Raw genomic sequence first — 23,072 nt, 5'->3', positions numbered from 1 at the left:
TAATGATCTTGGCAAACGATAAACTCGAACACTCGACCCTCGTTATGTAAAGACACGTGCTCTCGACACACAGCCAATCTACGCAAACTGAACTATAGTGTATTCTCGTATTTAAAGGATTTACTCAATTTTATTATGAAAAATGAAATTATGAGGCGTACACTTTTGGATTTTCCAAACTTTTGCGTCATTGCGTCAAAAAAATTTGTGTGAAAAATTTTTGTACTAAATATTACCGCTTTCATGTGTAAATTTAAAATAAAATGTTTTAACGCAAATTTTTTTTATACAAAATTATGTAATGTTTAAAATACACTTTTAAGCTGTAAAATGTACTTCCTTTTGATCAAAAAATTCTATCAATACAAATATTTTAATAATTGCCATTTCAGCTGTAAACTTTAAACTTTTTTATACGAACGACCTATTTTTACTGTTAAAACTGTCACTATTCCTCTTTTTTTGTGATTGGTGAAAAATTTGGTAGAAATTATCACCAAAATTTTTATCAGATAAATTTGTATTTTATAAGTGACTATAATCATTTCAATTATTTAAATATGATTATGATTACCTAATTAAGTTTCATTTTAGACAATTTTTATGCATCTTGCATGTAGTCTAACATGTCTGAATATCTACTTGGCGCGAGACGCTACCACGGCTGGGGACAATGTATACGGCCAAATAATTATTAATTCATGCTCATAAAGCAATAAATCACAATGATTTAATAACACAAGCTAAATTATGTATTTACCACAAGAGAGTCCTAATTAACGGAAACGTTTCCCAACGACCACTTTTACGTCAGTAAAAAAATTTTTAATAAATTCTCAAAATTGAAGAAAAAATTTTCCATTTCATCAGCATGATAAGAAATAATGAAAGGTTTTTTCCGTATAAATTTAAAAATACTGGCAGAGTTTCTTGGAAAATTTCATTTATGATAGTTGTATCGATCTCGTATGTATATTGTTATCTTACCGTAGTATTTTTGAAAATTTATCGGCTCAGAAGGAAATTGAGGCGGGATTTTGTTATAGAGTATCGATTTTTCTGAACGTAACTTGAAATGAATGTGTTGTTAACATGTGTGAAGGAAAGTTCGTATGATAATTTTAATTTAAGAGCAATATTTTTTTATCTTTATCTTTAATTTTTATAGCAATGGATTTTTTATATGAAGGTCGTAAAGACATGTAGGTTTACTGATGATAAAGTTTTTCTTTAAAAAAAAAAACTATATAATTTAACTATTTTTTAAGTAAAATTAGGACAATTTTTTGTCGAATGTACGTCATTTTTTTTTCATTAAGTGTTTAAGAAAATAATAATATGTGTAAATTTATAACAATTTATGGAGATGTGAGTAATTTATAAGAGGTCGCATACTTTACGTACAAAATATTGAACGCATTCTGTTTGTCAAAAAGATAGTGGTACAAATTGGAACTAAATAAAAAATATTATCATAAATTTCATTTTAGCATCTTATTTATAAAAATAAGATTGAGCTCAACAAAATCCGTTTTTTTTACCTTTAGATTTGCCTTCAATGGCGGAAGTAAATTTTCCATTTTAAAATAGGAATAAATTCGATGTGATAAAAATATTAATTTATTAGAAAATTCTACTTGTTTAATTCCTTTAAAATTTCTAAACTTAAAAATAATTTTCCAAATTCATTTTTCGATTAAATTTATTAATTTTCCTCCCGTACTTAATTGACAAAAAACAGCGAAATAAAATTTATAATTGACATATTTTATTTCAAACTGATATGAGCTCTACATACCAAACAGTTATTATACTTAAAAAAGTTATCATCTTGTTTGCCGCAGGGAAATAATGTAATTACATATTGAACGCTTTTACCTAGCAAGTGAACAGCTAAAATATACTTCACCATGTATCACTAATTCCACCTCGATACATTTAAAATATATAGGATTTCACTCTACAAAATTAAATAACTAAATTTTTTAATTTATGTTCAAGCAACAAAATACGGTTGCTAACTAAAATTTGAGATTAATTTATTGCATTTGAATACGTATGTTCGGTATATTTTCAATGTACATATAAATAACATAGTAAATTAATTCAATTTAACTTCTCTGAAACAAATAATTTAAAAACTTTTTTAGTCCACAAGCCGACCTGTGTGAATATTCTGCACAATATCGTCATCAAATAACGGATGGTCATAATACAATATAAAAATTAGACTGATATTAAGTTTATTTAAACTCTTGAAAATAAAATGTCATTCATTTATAAATATAAGCATTTTCCCGTTTCCCCATCATTATAAAACCATTCAATTTTTTGAATACATTTTGTAAAATAGTAAATTAATCACGGCAGTCAATTACATTTATTTATCTATGAATTTAGTGGATAAAACTTTAGGTCTTGCCGAAAGTTCGATCTACTCAGGTATATAATATTTTATGACTTTAAATCACAAATAAAAATTTTAATTGCATTTGTAAAAAAACGTGTCAAATGTAAAAATGTAAACAATCTAATAAAAAAAAATTTTTACCTAATCATGCATAATGATCGATTTATGATTGGATCCAAAAATTGATCAGGTCTAAAATCGGTTGATTCATTCAAAAGTTATTGCAGTTTGAAAATTACAAAAAAAGCGTTTTATTAAAATTCTATTGTACTTTTCAGAGAGATCAAAATTACATGATAATTATATTTTTCAGCTTTAAAAATACAGCTCGAGTGTGAAATTAGCGGAAAGTTGCAGGGATGGCCTTTAGGGTCAACCGTTTACCTATTTGTTTTATTTTTTTTTTTTTTTTTTTTTTTTTTTTTTTATGTTTATATCATATTGACTCACCAGTTTCTTCTATTAAGAACTCCAACAAGTTATTGACTCAGACCCAGTGTATGAATGTGAAATATCAATTCACATTTAAAATAAATTAAATAAAAATTCACTAACCGATAATGAAATCAAAGAGATTAAATTTTCGAATTAATTATAAATAAAAATAAAATAACGTTAGCATTTAATACAGTTGATTTCATTTTTTTAATTAATATTCAATAAACGGGCTTAATTACAAATGTAGCAGAAAATAATAAAAGGAAAAGTATTTAACGAACTTATGAAGAGCCAGATTTTAATAGCTTTCAATTTTTCTGGCCTGACGTTATTATCAACGAATTAAAAATTGCCTGTAGCACAAGCAGTAGCGCTCATGCTCATGCTAAATTGCTTTATCACTTGCTGTACTAATGCACTATCGACGATCATACTTTCCGATTAAAAATAAAAATAAATACTTGAAAAATAACACAGTAATTATTAAAATAGTCCGGTCTCGGAAATTCCCATATCACGGTTAAATAAAATCAAATATAATCTCATTTGTAAATTAATTACTTTAATGGATCGAGTGTGAGCTCACTAGAAAGAAAAAAGCTCTAGATTAATTGATAATTATGAGAGTAAAAATGTGAAATATCTCAATAGTACTATCGGTCATTTTTCGACAATAGGTTTGTACTTTTTTTTTGTTCTGTACCAACAGCATGCCCAATTGTACCCACTTAATAAAAGCTAGTGCAATCGAACTAAACACAAAAGTTTGATCAGCCAACTGTTATTTTAAGAAAAATAGTGTGTTGTATATATAAAGCACTTTAGAGACTTTGAAGAACGTCGAGATTGAGAGGACTTTGAAATCCTTCAGTTACGTAACAATTTATCGATTGAATGGATTTGAAATAAAATAAAAAAGAATTAGGACTTTTTTTTGGGTTTTATTCTATTTCCGAATAGATTTTTGGAGGTCAGTTAAAGTGCTTTACGCTGAAGATATTTTATAGATAGTGTTTCCATTCCAATACACTGATACAAAATTTATATAATAACTTCGTCGGTAAGTATATTATTTTAAAAATAGAGTTTTTAAGCCAAAAGTATTCAATACTTGTAATGTCGTTTTATTGGCTTTCCATAAAAAATTTTTTTAATCCGACCAGAGAACAATATTTTAGTTCAAAAATAATTTTTTTGCATAAAAAAATTTTAAGGAAGACAACAAATGTCTTAACTCAAGATAATTATTTTGTTGATGTTCACTTGGATGTAAAAATTTCAAACATCAGATGGGTAAAGTTAAATTATTTTTTAATAAATATTTTTTACTTTTCTTAAATTAAACATAAAATATTTTGGGCTTAGAAATTAAATATACCTCGAGACAAGAAGTATATTTTTTTTAATTTTTTATACAGCAACAAATTTTCGGTTTATTTTAAAAGAAATTACGCTTCCAAGTTTAAAAATTAAATGACTTTAAAACAACAGATTACTTACTAGTATCTTTATTTTTTCTTTTTAAATAGAGTGGTGAAATTCCACTCGTAAAATGAAAAACTTTTGCAAGGCAAAATTTTATTACATCGTTACGAACTTCGATAATAATCGGTTGAATCTTTAAATAAGACAGCACTAAAGTTTAATTACCAACTGTAAAAGATTTAACTAAACTGAAATAATTTGACTAATTCAGAAGAGTTATGGAAGGGTAAAAAAAATTTACAAATAAATGAGAAAAATTAAAAAATTTATAAGATAAATTTTTTCCATGGCTCGTTCAATAAATAGTAGTTAAATAATAGAAGGAGATAAAAAGATATGATGGAGGCAATATTTACATTTATGATAAGCTATCCAAATACGTAATACACTTTAGGATATCATCGTTGGCTATAACAACAGAGTGTCGCCAGGAGAATTGGAAGAGAATTGCGTGACAAAAATTATTTGCCGTACCTTTGTGTGTTAAAAAATTAAAAAACGAGCCCAAAATTTAATTTTAAAAAAGGTGTAATAAACTGATTCAAATATAAAGTGCTTCCTTTATTTGTTTTATAAAAATAAAATATAAAACGTTAAAAAATAGTAAAGTTCTAGAAGCTTCATTGAATTTGTAAGATTCTAGAATGAAGAACTTTCCGACTCCATCAATCCAAAGTTTTATTTGTTTCATTCAATTCATAAATTTCTTCAATCAGCTCAAACTGAATATCTCGAAGTAAAAGTAAATTTTTGAGGAAAACTTTTTTCTTGAATCAATTAATCTATAGTAGATTCCATAATCTAATTATTGCATTGGTCCTCAAAAATTTTCAAAAGTCGCAAAAATTTCACTGTATTTACGTGAAATAAGAATTTAATAAAATATCGTATTTCCAAATTAAATAGTTTAGAAATCACAGCAGTATACAAATTTTTTTAAATCGCAAAAGTTGTCACTCTTATCGTATTTCTGTGCAATAACAATTGAACGCGACATCCTATCAAATTTCTGTAAATTGCATCTGAAAGCTTGTTAAATAAATTTTAATTTGCATACTTTACCATCAGTCTAGATAAAAAACTACCTACTTTTTCAGACAAAATTAATGAAATTTAACTTTTGAATTCGTTTTGATGTCATTGTTTGAGTGTAACAGAAAGTCTATATCATTATTAATATTATTTGGTAAAAAATATGTTTTTTTATTCAAGAAATCTACTTCCCTTTCGGCTGCCAAATGTTTTTTTTTAACATATCTAAATTTCTTAGACCTACACGGAAAGAACAAGATGATACTGAATATCATCCCAGATTATACTGAGTGAAAAAATTTTTTAGATAGTAGCTAATATAATTCAGATTGTATTGAGTATAATCCAGATTACAATGAGTATAATCCAGATGTCAGCCAGTATAATCTGGATTATACTAGTTACTATCTGAAATTTTTTTCACTACAGATATCACTGAGTATAATCTGGGATGATATCCAGTGTCATTTTGTTCTTTCCATGTACGCCATAACAAAACTATCATTATTTTAATATTTTAATACGATGAAAAAAAAATTTTTTTAATTAGTAAAGTTTTAAAATCTTTTTAATTTTATTACTACAAACATTAAGGTCAGTAAAATAATAGCAGAAAAAACAATGATATAAAGATTAAAGTTGTCATCTTGGAAAAAGTTTCATTTCAATTTGTTCTAGCACGAAAAATTAAATAGATGGAAGAGAAGAAACAAGGAAAGAATATGAAAGTCTGTATCGTAGTACCTTTAGAGTTTCATATCTTTTCCACCTCATTTTTCTCATTTTTACTGTGTATCCTCTCACTATACACAGTGAGAACCCAAACGACCCGATATATATCCGTTATCGTTGAGAAAAATGAATGACGTCGATAACGGAAACGACATCATGTCTCTGGGATGAGTATAAAATCAAAGTACAAAACAATAGAATTCAACTACATGTAAGAAAATAAAAATGAAAATGAAAATAGAAAAATTACTGAGCTGAAGAAGAAACGTCTTGAGCTCCAAGCGTTTCTTTCTATTCAATTGATTACCACGTAAAAGTGCATTCTTTCGGTTAAATACAAACTTTTATAAAATTATATTGCTCTAAATTTTTTGAATTATTTGTTGAAACTAACTACCAACATATCCAATTAGTGAACTAATTGATCTAATTAGGACATTAGGTCGTTCATTAAAATTTAATCAAACTCTCTCGCAAATACTGAACGTATAAATCTGACCAAAATTAAGCTCACTGTTGTACAGTACTGTTGTGGCGCAGTATTGAAATCAGTGATGCTATATTTTCAAATCTGATAAAAAATAAAATTATTTAGGCTATGAGATTCCATTATTTAATTAAAAACTTAACAACAATTATCGATAATATTTTAATTACGTTGATAATTTTTTCTGCTTATTAATTTATAATTTTACCTATAAAATCACAACGCTAAGTGTTTTCAAAAAATTTTCACACGAATTAAATTTAACATTTCCCAAAATCATTTCGTCAGATTGTAAGTCCGTTGCGACATAAATTACAATTTGCATCCAAGCTGATCAAATTAATAAGTTTCCAACTCCATTGCACTAAACGCCCGAATCCCCACATTGCAAGCATTGATATTAAATCCATTATAATTACTCAGCAGAGTACATTATAATAACTATCACATAAATTATTTAAAGCTTCCACAGCATATCTTCCGCTGATCATATTATCAGTTGAAATGGAAAAAAATAATTAACAATCCTCACGCAACTAATGTGACACCTCCCCAGTAGTAATCAGGGCTCTTGAGAGGACAGTCGAATGTAGTTCAAAAAATGCATTATATAAATTTGAACAAAGTATACCGATGCTTTTTGATATTTCAATATATTGTCTACAAAACTGTTGGGTTGTCACCTTGGACTTAGAAAGTGTCGAAAATATCAAAACAAGACAGCAGAATTAATCAAACTCGAAACAAAATCTGCAAAATTTCGTACATCGGATCTGGCTACAACTTTCTTTTGGTATTAGTATATGCGCTGCGTCAATTTTACGTTAAATTTTTTCCCGACGAAAATAGTGTTAGTATCATTAATAACCAGACTTATAAAATGGTCATGGACGTGACTTCGTTTATGACAACCGTGAGTATTTGCTGGATTTTGATGTACTTTGTTTACACACGAAAATCTATGATAAACGTTATTGATCGGTTGATCAGTGTCAATCAAAAATTGAACATAAGTGCAGATTCTTACTCAAAAGATTTTTTGAGTTACTTCATTTTCATTACTAACTTCTTAGTTTCACTTGTGAAGATTTTGATAGAGCCAAATTCGTCCATAATGTCCGTTCTGTTTGGAAATTTTCCTAGTGTAGTCTGCAGTTGGGTAATTGTGCAATTCACTCTGTTTCTGGGCATTGTTGGCAAGCAGATCGAAGCGATCAATTTATCTATTAATAAAATGAACGATGTCAGGAGTGATCTCTCTCAAACGTTTGCATCGAGGGTCAATATATTGTTAACGGATGAATCCGCTTGTCGAGAAATCAATAACATCAAGAGAATTTACATTGAATTGTGGGAAATTTCTGGAGAAATAAACAATTTGTATGGACTAACTATTTTGATTTCTCTTCTACTCTTTGGCTTCGATGCCATTGTCAATTTACACATGGTTTTCATACTGCCTTCACAAGTAATCGGTAATCTTTTTTTTCACATTTCGATAGGAATGATTGCCCCGTGGGGAATTTTTTTATTCTTGGTGCTAACTTCGGCAGTTTCCAAAACGACCTATCAGGTATGGTTTTGTAGGATCTATTATCATTAATATATTTTATTGATCAACTGATTTTTGGTGATGATTTGCAGAGTAAAAAAACAGGAAAAATCATTAGTTTACTGTCAAATCGACGTCCGATAAATCCGAAAGTCAAAGAACAGGTGAAAAAAAATTTGTCTAAATGAAAATTTTTATTACAATTAATTTAAATAAAGTAAATTTTCTTTTTACTTGTAATTTCAGTTGTATAAGTTTTCCAATGATCTTTCGCATTTTCAAGTAGAGTTTTCTGCTTTTGGGGCTCTACCACTGGACCGAAATCTCTTAGGAATTGTAAGTTTAACGCTTCAAGTTCTGATTTTTCTCATACTGAAAATTATTTTCTTTATTAATTAATAATGTTTTTCAGGCTTCTGAAACTATTGCAACTTTTCTAACCATAATTATTCAAGGAGCAGATCTTAATCGAACTCCAACTCTTGGTGTAAAAATATGAATCACAGTTTTCTTATTTTCTGGCAGTTAGTTTTTTTTTTTTTTATGATTAAGAAACTGGTATAGAACTGCAGAAAGCGTATGCAATCAATGTTAAATATCCAATTGTTAATTGAATTCATCTCGGGTTGTAGGTAGTCAATCGATTCCAAATTTTAAGTATAATTGTATTATCATGTCCTTAATAAGTATAGAAAAATTTAGAATTTTCTGACGGTATGCCTTAACCACGACAATTACCTTAAAGTAGAAATTAGTCTTCTAAAAACTGATCCTTCAAAAATTTCAATGAAAAAGGCGCCAAGGAAGTATCTCTTTAACTTTCAAACTTAAAAAATAAAAAATCTCTATTTGTCGATTTTTTTGTCCAAAATTTTCCCCAAAAAATTTCCCATATAAAATTTTTTTATTTAAAAAACGACTTAAATATTATATTTTATTTCATACCTCCAAACATATGACCTAAAACGTTTGAATAAATCTGTCTGACCAATTGTACACTCGTTCCACTTACTCTACTCTTCAGTCCACGCGACATACATACTCACGACTGGTCTATATACGTATATACAGCAAACTGTCTGAAATTAGTAGTAACGGTGGCTTGTAACGCTCACCTTACTATCACTGTGATACCCAACCCCCTCGGGGCATTTACTATAAAGGTCACGTGTCCCCAATGACTAGATCATGCAGTTCCGCATTAGCAGTAATGTCGACACCTAAATGTCAAAGAATACCACGAGTTATTAATAAAATTTTCTAATAATGTTTACAATTATTATCATGTAATAATATAATAAATAAAAAATTTATCTCGGGTTTATAGCTTGAAGGAAAAGTTTTTAGCTTTCAGATGCAGCTTAAGAAGTAACCGGGGTGGATAACGAGATGTAGGCGAAGCTCTGGCTGACCGAGTAGAAGGCCATGATGAAAAGAGGGGCTGAATTTAGACAGAGAAGGGGTGGCTCTGTTGCGGGCTGCTGCGGCTCGGGCGCGACAGTCCACCCTCAGCCATCGCACCGACTTATTCGCATTCTCGTGTTCTCAATCACTATTATACATTTATATCCATCTATCTCGACGTATATGTACGTTATAAAGCTTACTCATATTTACGGTAGACCGATTATAGATAGAACCCGCAAGCTTTTGAATGCTCGTTACTTTGAGAATCGATTGCCATTTTTGTTTTTAACAGTGAAGTGATTGACAAGTGAGTTTTGTTTAAGAGGAATTTAATAACAACAAAAAGTTTTTTAGTCATTATTTAAGTGAGTACCTGGATTAATTTTACCACTACTGATAAAAACGTTTTTTTCAGTGGAAAGTATAGTTGGATGTTTGAAGTTTAAAGTGTTTACTAAAATTTTTTAATTTGATACCAAGTGAGCTGATTAGCAAGAATCAAAACAAATTTTTTTTTACTTCACAATTAACATTTGTTTTATACACTAACAAAAATTGAACCTTTCCTAAGAATACTATTTTGAAGAAACTGACTCTCTTGAGTCAAGAGAAAAAATTCTTGGGTCAAGATTTTTCCTCTTGAATCAAGTTAATTTTTTTATCAGTTTACTAATAAAGGATTGATTAATCAGATTTATATTAAAATTATTTTTGGGTTATTATTTAATTTTATATTTACCTGGAATATTGTTTTTTTTCGAATGATTTGGCATAAATAATTTTTTAAATTTTAAAAATAAATTTTTTAGTCAATTTTAAGAATTTTAATGTAAACAAAAATTTTATGCCGACTGGAAATTTTTCTTAAAATGTGTTTACATAGATCTGAAAGTTTCTAGTATGTTGTCCTGTATTTTATGTGTAAAAAAACGGTTCTTATTGTTTTTATGAAAAGTGTAAAATATTGGAGTTAATTTTTGGATACAAAAGCTTGTTTCAGAATTTTCGCTGTTAAAAAAAATTTGGATAAAATATATCAAATCAGTAAGGACTGATACTTGTATCTAATGGTTGTGTTTTTTTGAGAAATTTCATTCGGAGCTAACTAAAAAAAAATGTTTTTATAAAATCTTATAAAATTGCATGCGATTAGATGTATGAAGAAATTATATACATAATAAAAGTCTTTTTTAAATTTTGATTTACCAATTTTTTGTTTAAAAAATTTTATAAATTTGGAAATTTACGTAAAAAAAACTCTGAAAAATAAGTTAACTAAAATAACTTTCGATTAATGATTCTTTAAAAATAATTTTAGTTATAGTGCAGATAATTTAGGTACTTTTGAAATAACTTCAAGGAATAATATTTTTACGACAGGATCAATTATAAATAATTGAATAAAAAATGTAACAGACGCAAACATGTAGAACCAATAAACTATTCAAAACTCCTCTAGAAAGGTAACAAAAAAATTGGCTACTCTTAAAAATTGAAAGGATTATAATAGAGGATTTTTTCAGTAAATAATAAACATCCAAGGATAATTATAACTTAATTACACTCTAAAACTTCAATATTGAGTGATCAATCGGTCGTCTGTACAGTACAAAGAATTATAATAATTAATGAAATTGACGACGTTGCATCTCAGGTTACCTAATATAAAAAGTTCCTCGGAGTCCAGTTCTCACGATGTTTAAGCTAGAGCTCGATGACTCCCTTATCAGAAATGATAAGCTGGTGATGAATATTATTTATTATCAAAGCAGTAAAAATTTAAAAAATCCCCGAGTATTTAAAAATTTATATACTTAAATTTTAATGTTTATTATTTTACGAAAATGTATTAATAAAAGGAGAAAATTCAGATCAAAATCTTTTTAATAAATTGACTGCCATCGAAAAAATATCGAGCAGTGAAAAGACACAAATTAAAGATACGACCTTTCTGATGATATCTATTTTTGCTCTAAAAATACATTTAATTATAAAAGTATGTCAATTCATCAATGTTACATGGATTAATATTTGACATACAAACATAAACACATTCATGAATAGACAAATTAAATAAATCAACACATTTTATCTAGCGTGAAATTCAATTTCTATTTAAAACTACTCTAAAAAATTATCATAATAAATTAACTTTCCTAGAAAAACATATGCAACATCAAAAAGGCACGAATTCAGGTCACGATCTTTCTAATGATGGAAAAAATGATTTAACAAAAATTTTAATACTGTCTGACTTAATTAGTAAAGAAAAATTTTAATTTTTTTTCTCTACTCGACTCTAAATATTATTCTTCTTTTCAAAGTTTCTCGTGAAATTTACCCAGATTCAGTGTCTTAGTTTTATATTTTTTTCTTTCATCTCAAACTCAGTCGGCATTACCGTTAAAGTTTTTCGACGTTTAATTTCAAAGCTTCGATTTTAGTTCTCAGTTTTCAAAAGTTGTAAAGATTTTTTCTGCGGTCACATAAATATATGTATATCTACATTATAAAGAGTCGTAGAGGTAGTAAGAGCACAATTTTAGCTTCATGAATTTTTAAACGGATGTTAAATTGCTATGAGTTGGTGTATAACGGCTCCAGTGAGTTTCAAAGGACCTTAATGCACATTTTTCTGGATCAAACAAAGTCGCTTTATGTAAATGGGAATTAACATTCGTTTGCAGCAATTTTACAATAAACTGTTTTATTGCAATACGTCATGGAAATTATTACACTTTTATTCTTCACACGTTCTATCTCCTCTTATTTTTTTGTTCAACGGATACTGTTATGAATAAAAATAACCGGGGGATGAAAAATCAAGAGACAATAAATTAATTCATCAAGCCAACAGAATTTTTATTTATTATTCTTTCGGTATTTTTAAATAAAAAAATAGGGAACAGTTTATTATTTTTTTATTTTTATTTTATTCTGTATCGCTGAAATATTTGTCTTTTGGGAATTGTTATTTTAGTTTATCATCTATATGCAAGAATTTTAATGTTTTTTTTTTTCCAGAATATTTACATATTTTTTTTAAACGTAAATTTTATTTTCTTTCTTTACATAAAAGTTATGAATTTTTACAACAAACGACCCTTGTTTTTATTAGAAGTATAAATTATTACTCGTTTTTTTTTGCTGTTGAGTCTCGGGTACAATAAAAAAGGAATTAAAAATATGAGACTTTTTTGCATTAATTATAAGCAGGCTAACCGAAGGTTGAGGCAAAGTAATATTTGATCTAAAATTTATTTATGTTTATTGATTTAAAAAAAGTTCGAAAATTTACTAATTGGTTTAAAATCTGAAAATTTCTTAAAAATTGAAAATTGATTCAGAATAAAATTTTTTTGGAATTTTTAAATGGCAAAAACTATTTTTAATGCGTCGTTCGATTTTGACGATTTTTACGACATTAGACACAATTTTTTAAGCCCAAAATTGTTTCAAATAGTTCAGGAGTTTGAAAACTATCTAAGAGACCAAAAAAAAATGATATTGTTTTAATTTTTTGAATATTTCTTAGAGCTTTAAAAATTGATCAGATCTAAATAAAAAATTTATTATTTTTTAAAGTTATTAATTTTAAAAACATTAATCAAAATTTTCTAGTACTAATTTTGAGACTTTAACATAATATTGGTTGCAATAAATCCAAAAATTAATTTAAAAAGTTGACTTTGATTGTTAGAACATAAAAAAATTTGTTCTGATTTAAAAATTAAACTTTTTAAAATTACAAAAATGTCAAGTAATTCTTTGAAATAATTTTTTTTTATTGATTGTAACTTAATAAAAATTTAAGCAAACATTTTGTCCGAACAATTAGAAAAATTGAAAATCTATTTACCAATTTTGTTAAAGTGATTATTATTTTTATTTTCTACACCTATTAATCAGTATTTCTTCAATAAACTAAAGAGTAAATTATGCAGCCACCTAGCAAAATTTATTTGAAAAATTTTTGACGCGTTAAAAAGTTTCAATATCAAATTATAGAAATTTTTAATTTTCATCACAAACAAAAATTTAATTTTCACATTTAATTTTTTTGAATTTAATAAAAATATCATCTTCCTCTGCGCAAGCTTTATCATTTAATTTAAATCTTCATTTTCTCTCAGAATTATTTCAGGTTAACGCAAAACTAAAAGCATAATTCCCTTTTAAGTAACAGCGCTTAAAATATCTTCTAAATTTATTCGAAATAAAATTATTTTCTAACTTTGATAATTATTCATTCCAAGTGTAATAAAATTTCATTAAAAAAAGTAAAATCGGATAAATGTATTCAAGCAGAGGCGATGATTACGTCGTCTTATAACATAAAGATAAGACGGAAGCTCCTCAGGGCTGGTAGCATCTTTTTTGTTTTTAAATGTAAAGAAACGCGTCGGTAAAAAACGTAAGAAAATGCCGCCTAACGAAAAAACTAGAGCTTAAGATGCCTGTGGACAAATAAAAAAGATCCAAATAGTTTATTAGCATAAAGAGGAAGACAAAAATGGTTAAAAGAGAAGAGAAAATAAAATAAAACATGATAACAAGCATTGCAATTAAAGTTTAGTACACCCCGTAATGAGGTAGAACGTGATTCGTACCGCAACAGTCGAGTTCAGCTACTGTACGCGCAAAAGTTTATAGGGATGATGAAAATAAACCTACAATGTACAACACACTCTTGTTAGTGACAGAATAATGTCTATTGTATATTGTACGGCTTATAAAGCAGTAAACAATTATTATCTTCTTGCGCTACCTAGCTAAAAGCGTTTACATATTCAACTGTGTGCGTACCTTCACGACTATCATTACATTGCCTGCACGGTTCATGACAGACAAAGAACAGACTCCACTCTATTTAAGCCTTAACTTTTCCAATGATTTCTCACAACAAAAATATTAAATACATTATATTCATTGTTTGTACGTTGCAGAATGGAATATTTTCATCTTACTTTGCAAGAGTAAAATTTATATGTATATTCTACAGTTTTTAACGTCAAGAAATGTTTATGCGTATGAAAAAAGTTTGTAAAATCCAAAAGTGCACTTATAAAGCTGATTGATTTTTTAAGAAAAAAATTAATTGTGTATTTTATTAAAAAAAAAAATAAATAAATAAACAATTAAGCAATTTCTTACAGAGTATTTTTTATTTTTTTTTTTAATTATCGGCGCTCGTTTTTCTCGTTATATGTGCACGTAGTTTAAAATCATCTAGCTTGATTAAGTGGTGCCATAGTTTTCACGTCAGAGAAATAAGAAAAGTTCGTTTATTTTTGTACGTGTATATCATAGTGAATTTTAATAAAAATTGAATTAAAAAAAAAATACGTAAACTAGGCTACTGAGATGAAATACGACCCCAGTTTATCGAATTCGTAAACTAATAAAAAAGCCCGGCCTCAAAATATCAACCTGTTCGGGAGTAATCGTTGGTACGTACAAAATGGGATGACATCAGGACGTCCACGTAAAATTTTTTTTAAAACGTTTTTTCTTCAAAATAGCAACATGGAATGATTTTAGAAAGTATAAATTTTTAGAGTCAATTATAATTGAAAAGTTGAAATTTTATAATATTTATTTAAATATTCCCTCTGATTCGGTTTATCCCTCTATTTTGGCTTAAAGAAATTCCAGACGCCTTATTTTTTTTCCCGAGATCTTACTTTACGTCGGTTTTACATTAAATTCACCTTTAGCTATACTTTATCTCTTTTATCGTGGAATAATCTTTATTTTTTATTCATCGACGAGCGTTGGATTTTTTTATAGTTTCGTATTTTTTATTTCATACGCGTTGAATATTTTATTTCCAATAAATTTAATTGGAATTCCTAAAATGTTTTTATTAACCGAAAACTGATCCGTTCGAATATTTTTTTTTTGCTAGTTTTCCTTTCAAACGAGTGAATTTATACGTGTTTTTATGTATTTCTTTTTTATTGTAAATTTTTCAACTATCCAAATGGAAACAAGCCGATATGCAACATTAAAATTATCGTCGTATGAAATGTTTTATATGATTTTTATCATCCCGTTTAGAAATAACTTTACAATATTTAAAAAAAACATTTGATAACCCACGAAGAACTGTTCTCGAGTTTGGCCACGTATGAAAATTTTCAAGTTTGTATTAAAGAATTCTTCTAAAAATGTATGGCTATAATTCTTTTTAAAATATAACGAAATACTACTTAATACATATTGAATGAAAAAAAATGATTCAATATTATTTGATCTTCCCATTTGACATGTTAATCAATAAAAATATTAATTAGAATTTAGTTCTATCGAAATATTTAATTTTTTGGAGCAATAAGATGTTGCATTTTCTTAAAACAAGATTTTTTTGGCTTAAATAAATTTCGTTGGAATAAATGAAATTTCTTGTACCAAAAAAAAAAATTTTTTTTCTCTCAAGAAAATAATTAAGAAAAGAAATATTTTCTTGGCTCAGGTGAGCCTTTTCTTCTATGTAATTTTCCTTGAAAATAAATCAAATAAAATTTTAAGTTAATTTAAATTGTATATTTTTTTATTGTTTCAGATAAAAATTTTAGATGAATCACAGATCAAGATGGCGTCATCGTAATACAAAATGGCGTCAAGAACTCACGCATTGCCTGGATAAATTTGAAAACATTTAAAAAAAATAGACAGAATACGTAAACGGCGATTCAAATATATCGTATTTTATACTAAAAAATTATCGTAATATTTTTTTACATGAAAATAATTGTAGTTAAAGTTAAAGATAATAACAACAAGTTTTTGAGAGCAACAAATGTGAATTGAAGGGTGGCGTAATCTAATAGATAGATAAAGTATAAAATTGTGGTAGCGGGTGTTAAGTTACAAGTGAAGTTGGCATGTATTGTTTAAGCGTGGCAAGCAAGTGCGGTGGTGGTGTTAGAGATAATGACACTAGGGAGAGATGAGTCTGGAGCTGGGATACGACAGGAGAAAAGGAAACGAACGAGTTGGAGTGGAGCAACAACAGAAGCGATACAGCCATGTCATGGGAGTCTGTCGCGTCCAAGCATTACCTTGGGTTTGTATCAACTTTCAATTAAACTATTAATTAATCTTCTCTTCTTACATAATAACACAAGGACTTAAATTATAATACCAGATTAATTATAAATCCTTGCAAAAAAAACGTGCCTTGCTTCTAGTTTAATTTTCAAGTTTTTGTTGTTGTTATTTATTTTTTACAATGAAGAAGTTTTTTTTTTTTTTTTTTTTATATAATCAGAAAAAACAGTCGATGTCTCATTGCAACTAAAAAATTATTATTCAATTTAAGATAAATATTTCTTCTAAAAAAATTATATAGAAGTCGAGTTGACTACAAATTCAGACTGTTCAGATATTGCTGTTTTAATAACGACCATTTTTATCGAAACATTATTCGTATTAACTAAAAATAATTTTGTTTTTTTTTTCTTTTTAAGAGTTTTATATTCTTGATTGAAGAAAAAATTTCTTCGTTTAAAAGAACAAAAATACATAAATGTTTATAAATATTTTCTGCTTGAACCCTTTCTGAAAATCCAATGATTTGATACTTATTTTTGATAAATTTTTTAAATTAATTTGAACTAAACATCTGGAAATAAAACGATTTTTTGCTTGAATCAATTTTTTTTCTTTTTCGGTGTAGCTATTTCTATCCAAGTATTTGGTTAATGGCTAATAGGTAACTAGAGGACTCCTGGGTGATTTTAGTGGTAAAACCACAAACAGTAATGTCGTTTATTAAATATTTGTGATGCTGCAGTAGTCGCATTGCAGAGGCTTGAGAAAGACGGAATTAAAGAAAGAGAAGAGGCTCGAGCGTGATTCCATCCCCGAATTCGGAATACCCGATGCCACGAGTTTGAAAACTCGGTCTCTGGGACATCGGCCAAGAATCCTTATCTCATTCATAGAAATATTTCTATAGTCATACGGACATGTTTCTTGACAAAAAGTTACGTGGTGAACAAGATGTCTTCGGCTATAAGAGACAACCGGAATTTAACTGAAATACTTTAACAATTTTTTTTGCTGTAAAATTTGTCAAACTTTTAGATTAAGACATTACATGACACTTTTATGCCTTTTATGTTTGTCAATTTATTTACTGGTTTTTTATTTTTATTTTTTTTTTTTATGAGACTTGAAAAGAAAGAAGTTTCTTTTCATACTTTTATACTAAAACTTTTTTCAGACACTTTAGAAGTGAGTGAAAATAAAAAAAAAATGTAAAACTTTCAAAAAACGTAATATTTAAATGGAATTTTTCACGGAATTTTTGTTCTTCACGCAGATTTAAAGATTAATAGGATGTCGATATAAAAATGTACTAATCATCGAAAATGATCAACTCAAAAAAATTTATTTTTTTCCCTAAAATTTTTGATAGAATACCTTAAATATATCTCAAGATATTTATATATCTCAATATATATCTCAAGATATATATTGGCGCGAAATATTTAAAATATTTAAAAGTACTTTTTTTTTCTATTTTATTTTAATCAATTTTATTACGAAAAATAAAATTATGAGGCGTGCATTTTTAGACTTTCCAAACTTTATTTCAATTGCAATTATGGAACCAAAAATAATGTATATTTAATAATGAAACAGACGATCGTTCCGCTAAATTGAGGTGCATAAGTACACACAGTCAGCCCGATTTAGAGAACTAGTCATCCAGAGAATCGGGCCGTGTGAAACAAGCCACATTGTGGCAAGTTGTGATAATTTTCAATGCAAAGAGCTCGATGGTACAGACATGCCGGGTGTGTCAGTGAAATCCATCGCATTGTGCTAAATCTCAAAGTATTACGTCCCTTTCTATTTTCATCAATATCTCACTTCTGTCTCTTTTTACCACCACAATGCTATACAAATACATCAATATTGAGGGTTCTCCGCAACTTGTACATCGGTTTATGGTCAATAGAATCACGTTACAAGACATTCCTCTCTCGTCAGAAGCAGAAAACTAACACAGCCAATAATCGATTTATTTAAACCATTAACCTTGTTTTCCCATTAGGTTATTGTTTTTTACACAACACAATTTTTCATGCTCCCTTTTTCTGGTACAACAGTACTACATTGATCATTAATCTTACGATCATGAATCATTAATCATTGATCGATTAAAATATATATTTGATAATAAACTTTTCAGGAGTTCGGGGAGTCATCAACTATCGGCAACAGCGTTACTCGGCAGTCCAGATGATTGTGGATACGTTTATCAATTTGCGGAAGAGGATTATCAAAGTGAATATCAAAATGGGAGTACTGATAGCCAGTACAAAAATAGCAGAACTGGTGCTGGAATATGGGAGTGTCTTATCGGTTGTAGGCATCGATTTGATCAACAAATAGCAAGGAGACGTGTAAGTTTTACTTGTGTTTTATGTTTAATATTATATTTCAATATGTAGGTCCAAAAACTAGTTTTAGAATATGCAGAGAAAAAGGTTTCTACACTGAAAAAAAAATTAACGAATCAAGAAAAAAATTCTTAAACCAAGATAATAATTTTGAAGAGTTTCATTGTTTTGATTCAAGACCAAAAATTCTTGAATCAAGTAAAATTAACTTAAACCAAGAAAAATTTCTTAGTTTAAGAATTTTTTTACTCAAATCAAGAAGATGAAATTCTTCAAAATTATTTACTTGATTCAAAATAATTTTTTTTTCTATGTAGAACCAAGAAAATTCTTAGAATAACCTAAATCAGTTTGGAACAAGAAGAAATTTTTTTGGTTCGAGATAATTTTATTTTTTACTAAAATGATGCTTATTTTTTTCAAAATACTTTTTTGAGTAAAGAATATTAGTTCTGCAATAAAGAATTTTTTCTCGGTAGACTAGTACTTCATTTTCGAGGATAGGAGTAATTGAGGTCAAAATCAATTAAGCCTTAATTAAGTCAACCCTGAAACAGAGTAAGGGTATAAGATAAAGACGAACGGATATGCCACATCAATTTGCAAATAAATTGGGATGCCGTGATAATACTCCACTTGAGAGTTAATATTTTCTAAAAACTTTTAATAAACTTACGAAAATTTAATTTTTTTTTGTATTAAATTGACTTAAATTTCCCCATGTGTACTTGTGAAATAAACAGATCGTAAAAATAAAAAAAAAAAAATGATACATGAAAAGCACCCGTTGAAACATATTTCAGTCCATTGTATAACAAGTGTAATACCAATATTGGAATTGTATTAAAAATTATAGATAAAAAAGCGTGTCAGAAATTAGATATAAAACGCGTGTCGGTTTTTTTTTTTCCGTACAAACAAATTGTAATAGACGATGAATTTTTCCAATAATATTAACTTTTTAAATAAAAAATTTGCACGAATTTATTTATTTGTTTTCACAAATGAAATCTTTGAAAAATAACTAAAAGCAAAGCCGTAAAAGTTAAAATAAATGTACACATTGAAGTGAGCAGAGAAAAAAAGTAAAATTGCCAAACTGTTGTAAGGTTTAAGAAGTGTTGCCGATAACAGACGCCGATAAAATGCTCGATTGGAGACTGTTTTTTGCTTTCGTATAACTTTATTTCCCTTCGAAGCCGTAAAACAACTCTAGACATTTTTCATCGTAATTTATCTCAGAAATCTTATTCTTCCGCACCAATCATCACTTATTATCTCTATGATAAATTATAACAAAAATAAACGTGAGTGACAGTAAAAATATTAATTAATTTTGATATCAAAAGTAATTTATTAAAATATTCCGCAATGTTTAATTTATACCTTACAGTTCTGAAGAATAAGATACGAATTTTTCAAGCAGAAAAAATTTAAATGACTAGATAAGTTGTTATAAAAAGTTCATTGTGAAGACACATTTTTTTTGCTTTAGCTTCTTCCTTTTCTTTTTTATTGTTATACTTAGGAAGGATTTAAAATTTAATCAACTTTTCCTTCGCATCATTCTGTTGGCTGCTAAACGTAAAGCCAATCGATTCTTGCTTTTATTCGGACTTTTTTCCCTTTGCTAGGCCGGCGAATGCGAAAAAAATGTTGGGGAAAAAGAATGTAAGTTACTCTCCCAAGAGAGATCTTGTGGCTTCTACAAATAGCACTCACTTTTTTATCCCTACTTTCTGCGTTTTATATTTTATCTTTACGGAGATTTATATCGAATCAATACTCCACTCTCTAACACTTGATCTTCGATCGAAGTAACAATGAAAAAATTCTGTTGTTAATATTTTGATGAGAGAATTTTCCAGTACGTAGACAAAGAATTAATTGTATAAAGTAAGCTAAAATTTTATAAGGGATAGAGCACTTAATTCGGTCCGACAAACCGAGGGTCGAGTTTATACATGACGATGCAAAAATATTTAACGAGTTATCTGAATCGAGAGGGATTGAGAGTAAGCTTATATTGAGGAACTGACGGCTATTTTTGCTCTGAGAGACGGATCTTAACAGTAAGTTCTTTATTTGTCTTCACAGACAAAGAAAAAAATTTCTTGTCTACTTAAATCTGCTTTTATTCTCGAGTTTTGGTGATCAAAGTTACAGATCGGGTTTTATTTTAAGTTTTTCTATTTTTAGACCTGTTTTACGTGTGTGACATAGAAAAAATATAAAATTTTATAAATTAATGTTTTTGAAAAAGTAATTTTGAACAAACAGTAGCAAGAGATGTCTACATTAGATATTTTTGTGCAACGAAATTATGAAAAAATTAATTAATAACATTTTCGGTGTTAAGATACCTGCAGGTAATAAAAACTAGTATAGAGATATTTATATACTGAAAAAAAATTAACTACATTCAAGAGAAAAATTTTTGAAACAAGAAAATCATTTTGAAGAATGTCATCATTTTAAATTAAGATAAAAAATTCTTAAATCAAGTTTACACAGATGAAAGTTTTCATTTTTTCTATATTTTAATAAAAATATATATTTTTGAATTATACTTACTTATTATATATTATATATACTTATTACTATATATATACTATATATATATACTATATTATATATACTTATTATATATTTGAACAATAATTAACATGAAGAGTTATTAATTAAAATAGATATTCTTCATTTTATCTCAAATATCTCTCACACAGAAAAAAAGGTTCACTTGAGTCGAGAAAATGTTTTTCTTTCTAATTATTTTCTTGAACGAAAAAAAATTTTTTTTTAAAGAAATTTCACTTATTCCCACAAAATTAATTTTCTTGCTTTAAGAAATACGTATCTTGATCCAAGAAAATTTATTTAAGTCAAGAAAATCTTCTTGTTTTAAGAAAATTTAGCCTCTTGCTCCAAAAAATTTTGTTCTTGATAGAAGTAAATTTTTTTGCCTTGAGAAAATTTCTCTTTTGCTCCAAAAAATTAAATATCTTGATAGTAACTTTTTATTAATATTTTATTGACTAACATGTCAAATTGGACGATCAAATAATATTAAATCATTTTTTTTCATTCGATATGTAAAATTTCACGCTTGAATAGTATAAAATGGGTATCAAATATTCAAGAGAAAAATTTTCTCAAGGTGAGAAAATTTTTTTCTCAGCTGAAGTAGGTGGCACTGCTTCCCTAAAGTATCTAAAAATTTTAATCAGATATAAAAATTTATTGTATCAAGTATTTATAATAATTTGAATTAACAAAAAATTACTTCCACCTAGAATAGAATTTCAAGAAAAATTTTTACTTCAGTCAACCCAACTTCGGTCTTCCTTCAGGCACCCAAAAATTTTCTTGAGCCAAGAATGTTGATCTCCAGTCAAGAAATTTTTCTTTCTGTGCAGCGAGGGCTTATTAATCACTATCACCATTATTGTGTCTCTATATAGTTACGAGACGGTAATAAAATAAATTGCAAGTGGCGTTAATGTTTATTTCTGGACTAAATATACGACAGTTGGAGTAAATACAATTAATTTAATGTCGTATACAAAAAAAGTAATGCATTCGAGCATATATGAGAAATTGTGTGGTAACAGAAACGACAAAAATTGTTCATTGAACACCACAAAGCACTTCGTGGAGTTAATGAAACTACTGCTGCTAAATCCACAGTGCAATTTAAACCACATTTGTTGATGCGGTAACCCCAAAAAGTGGTGAAAATTATACTAGCTTACTCTGTGAATGTTACACTACAATTTTTTTCCGAACTTTGTTTCCACTTTTAAATTCTTTTCTAAGCAAAGCAGTTGTAGTAATGATCAAAGTTATGAAACTTTAATTTTTATCGAAAGCAAAATGTAAATTTGATAGTTGAAACTATAAATTATTCCGTTAGATCCAGCCTAAAGTTGACAGCTTTCAGACTCACGCTCAAAATGTCGTGGATGTTAATTAAAATTCTGTCAACATGGACTTAATTCGGGACTTGGCTCATTAAAAGCATAAATATTCTGCATCAATATACTAAAAGCGATGAAAACAATTTAATGCTGTTGTTATTATATTTGATAGAATGCTTACAGATCAAATAGATTC

General features: G+C 27.8%; 1 protein-coding gene across 2 annotated transcripts in view; it reads left to right on the top strand.

The window, feature by feature from the left end:
* Positions 1-9,876: 9,876 nt before the first annotated feature.
* LOC141528809 (43 kDa receptor-associated protein of the synapse homolog) overlaps positions 9,877-23,072 on the top strand; it is a 30,976-nt gene continuing 17,780 nt past the window's right edge. For both annotated transcript variants that reach the window (XM_074245040.1, XM_074245041.1), the window contains exons 1-3: positions 9,877-9,908; positions 16,109-16,612; positions 18,749-18,962. In XM_074245040.1, coding sequence (XP_074101141.1) covers positions 16,575-16,612; positions 18,749-18,962 — 252 coding nt within the window. In that variant the 5' untranslated portion in view covers positions 9,877-9,908; positions 16,109-16,574. The remainder of the gene's footprint in view (positions 9,909-16,108; positions 16,613-18,748; positions 18,963-23,072) is intronic.

The sequence above is a fragment of the Cotesia typhae genome, unplaced genomic scaffold (assembly GCF_013202065.1).
Source record: "Cotesia typhae breed Kobodo isofemale line unplaced genomic scaffold, CoteBio_Ctyphae contig_44, whole genome shotgun sequence".
Taxonomy (NCBI): Eukaryota; Metazoa; Arthropoda; class Insecta; order Hymenoptera; family Braconidae; genus Cotesia; species Cotesia typhae.
The sequence above is the reverse complement of the archived record's forward strand: the minus strand, read 5'-3'. Positions and strand labels throughout refer to the sequence as shown.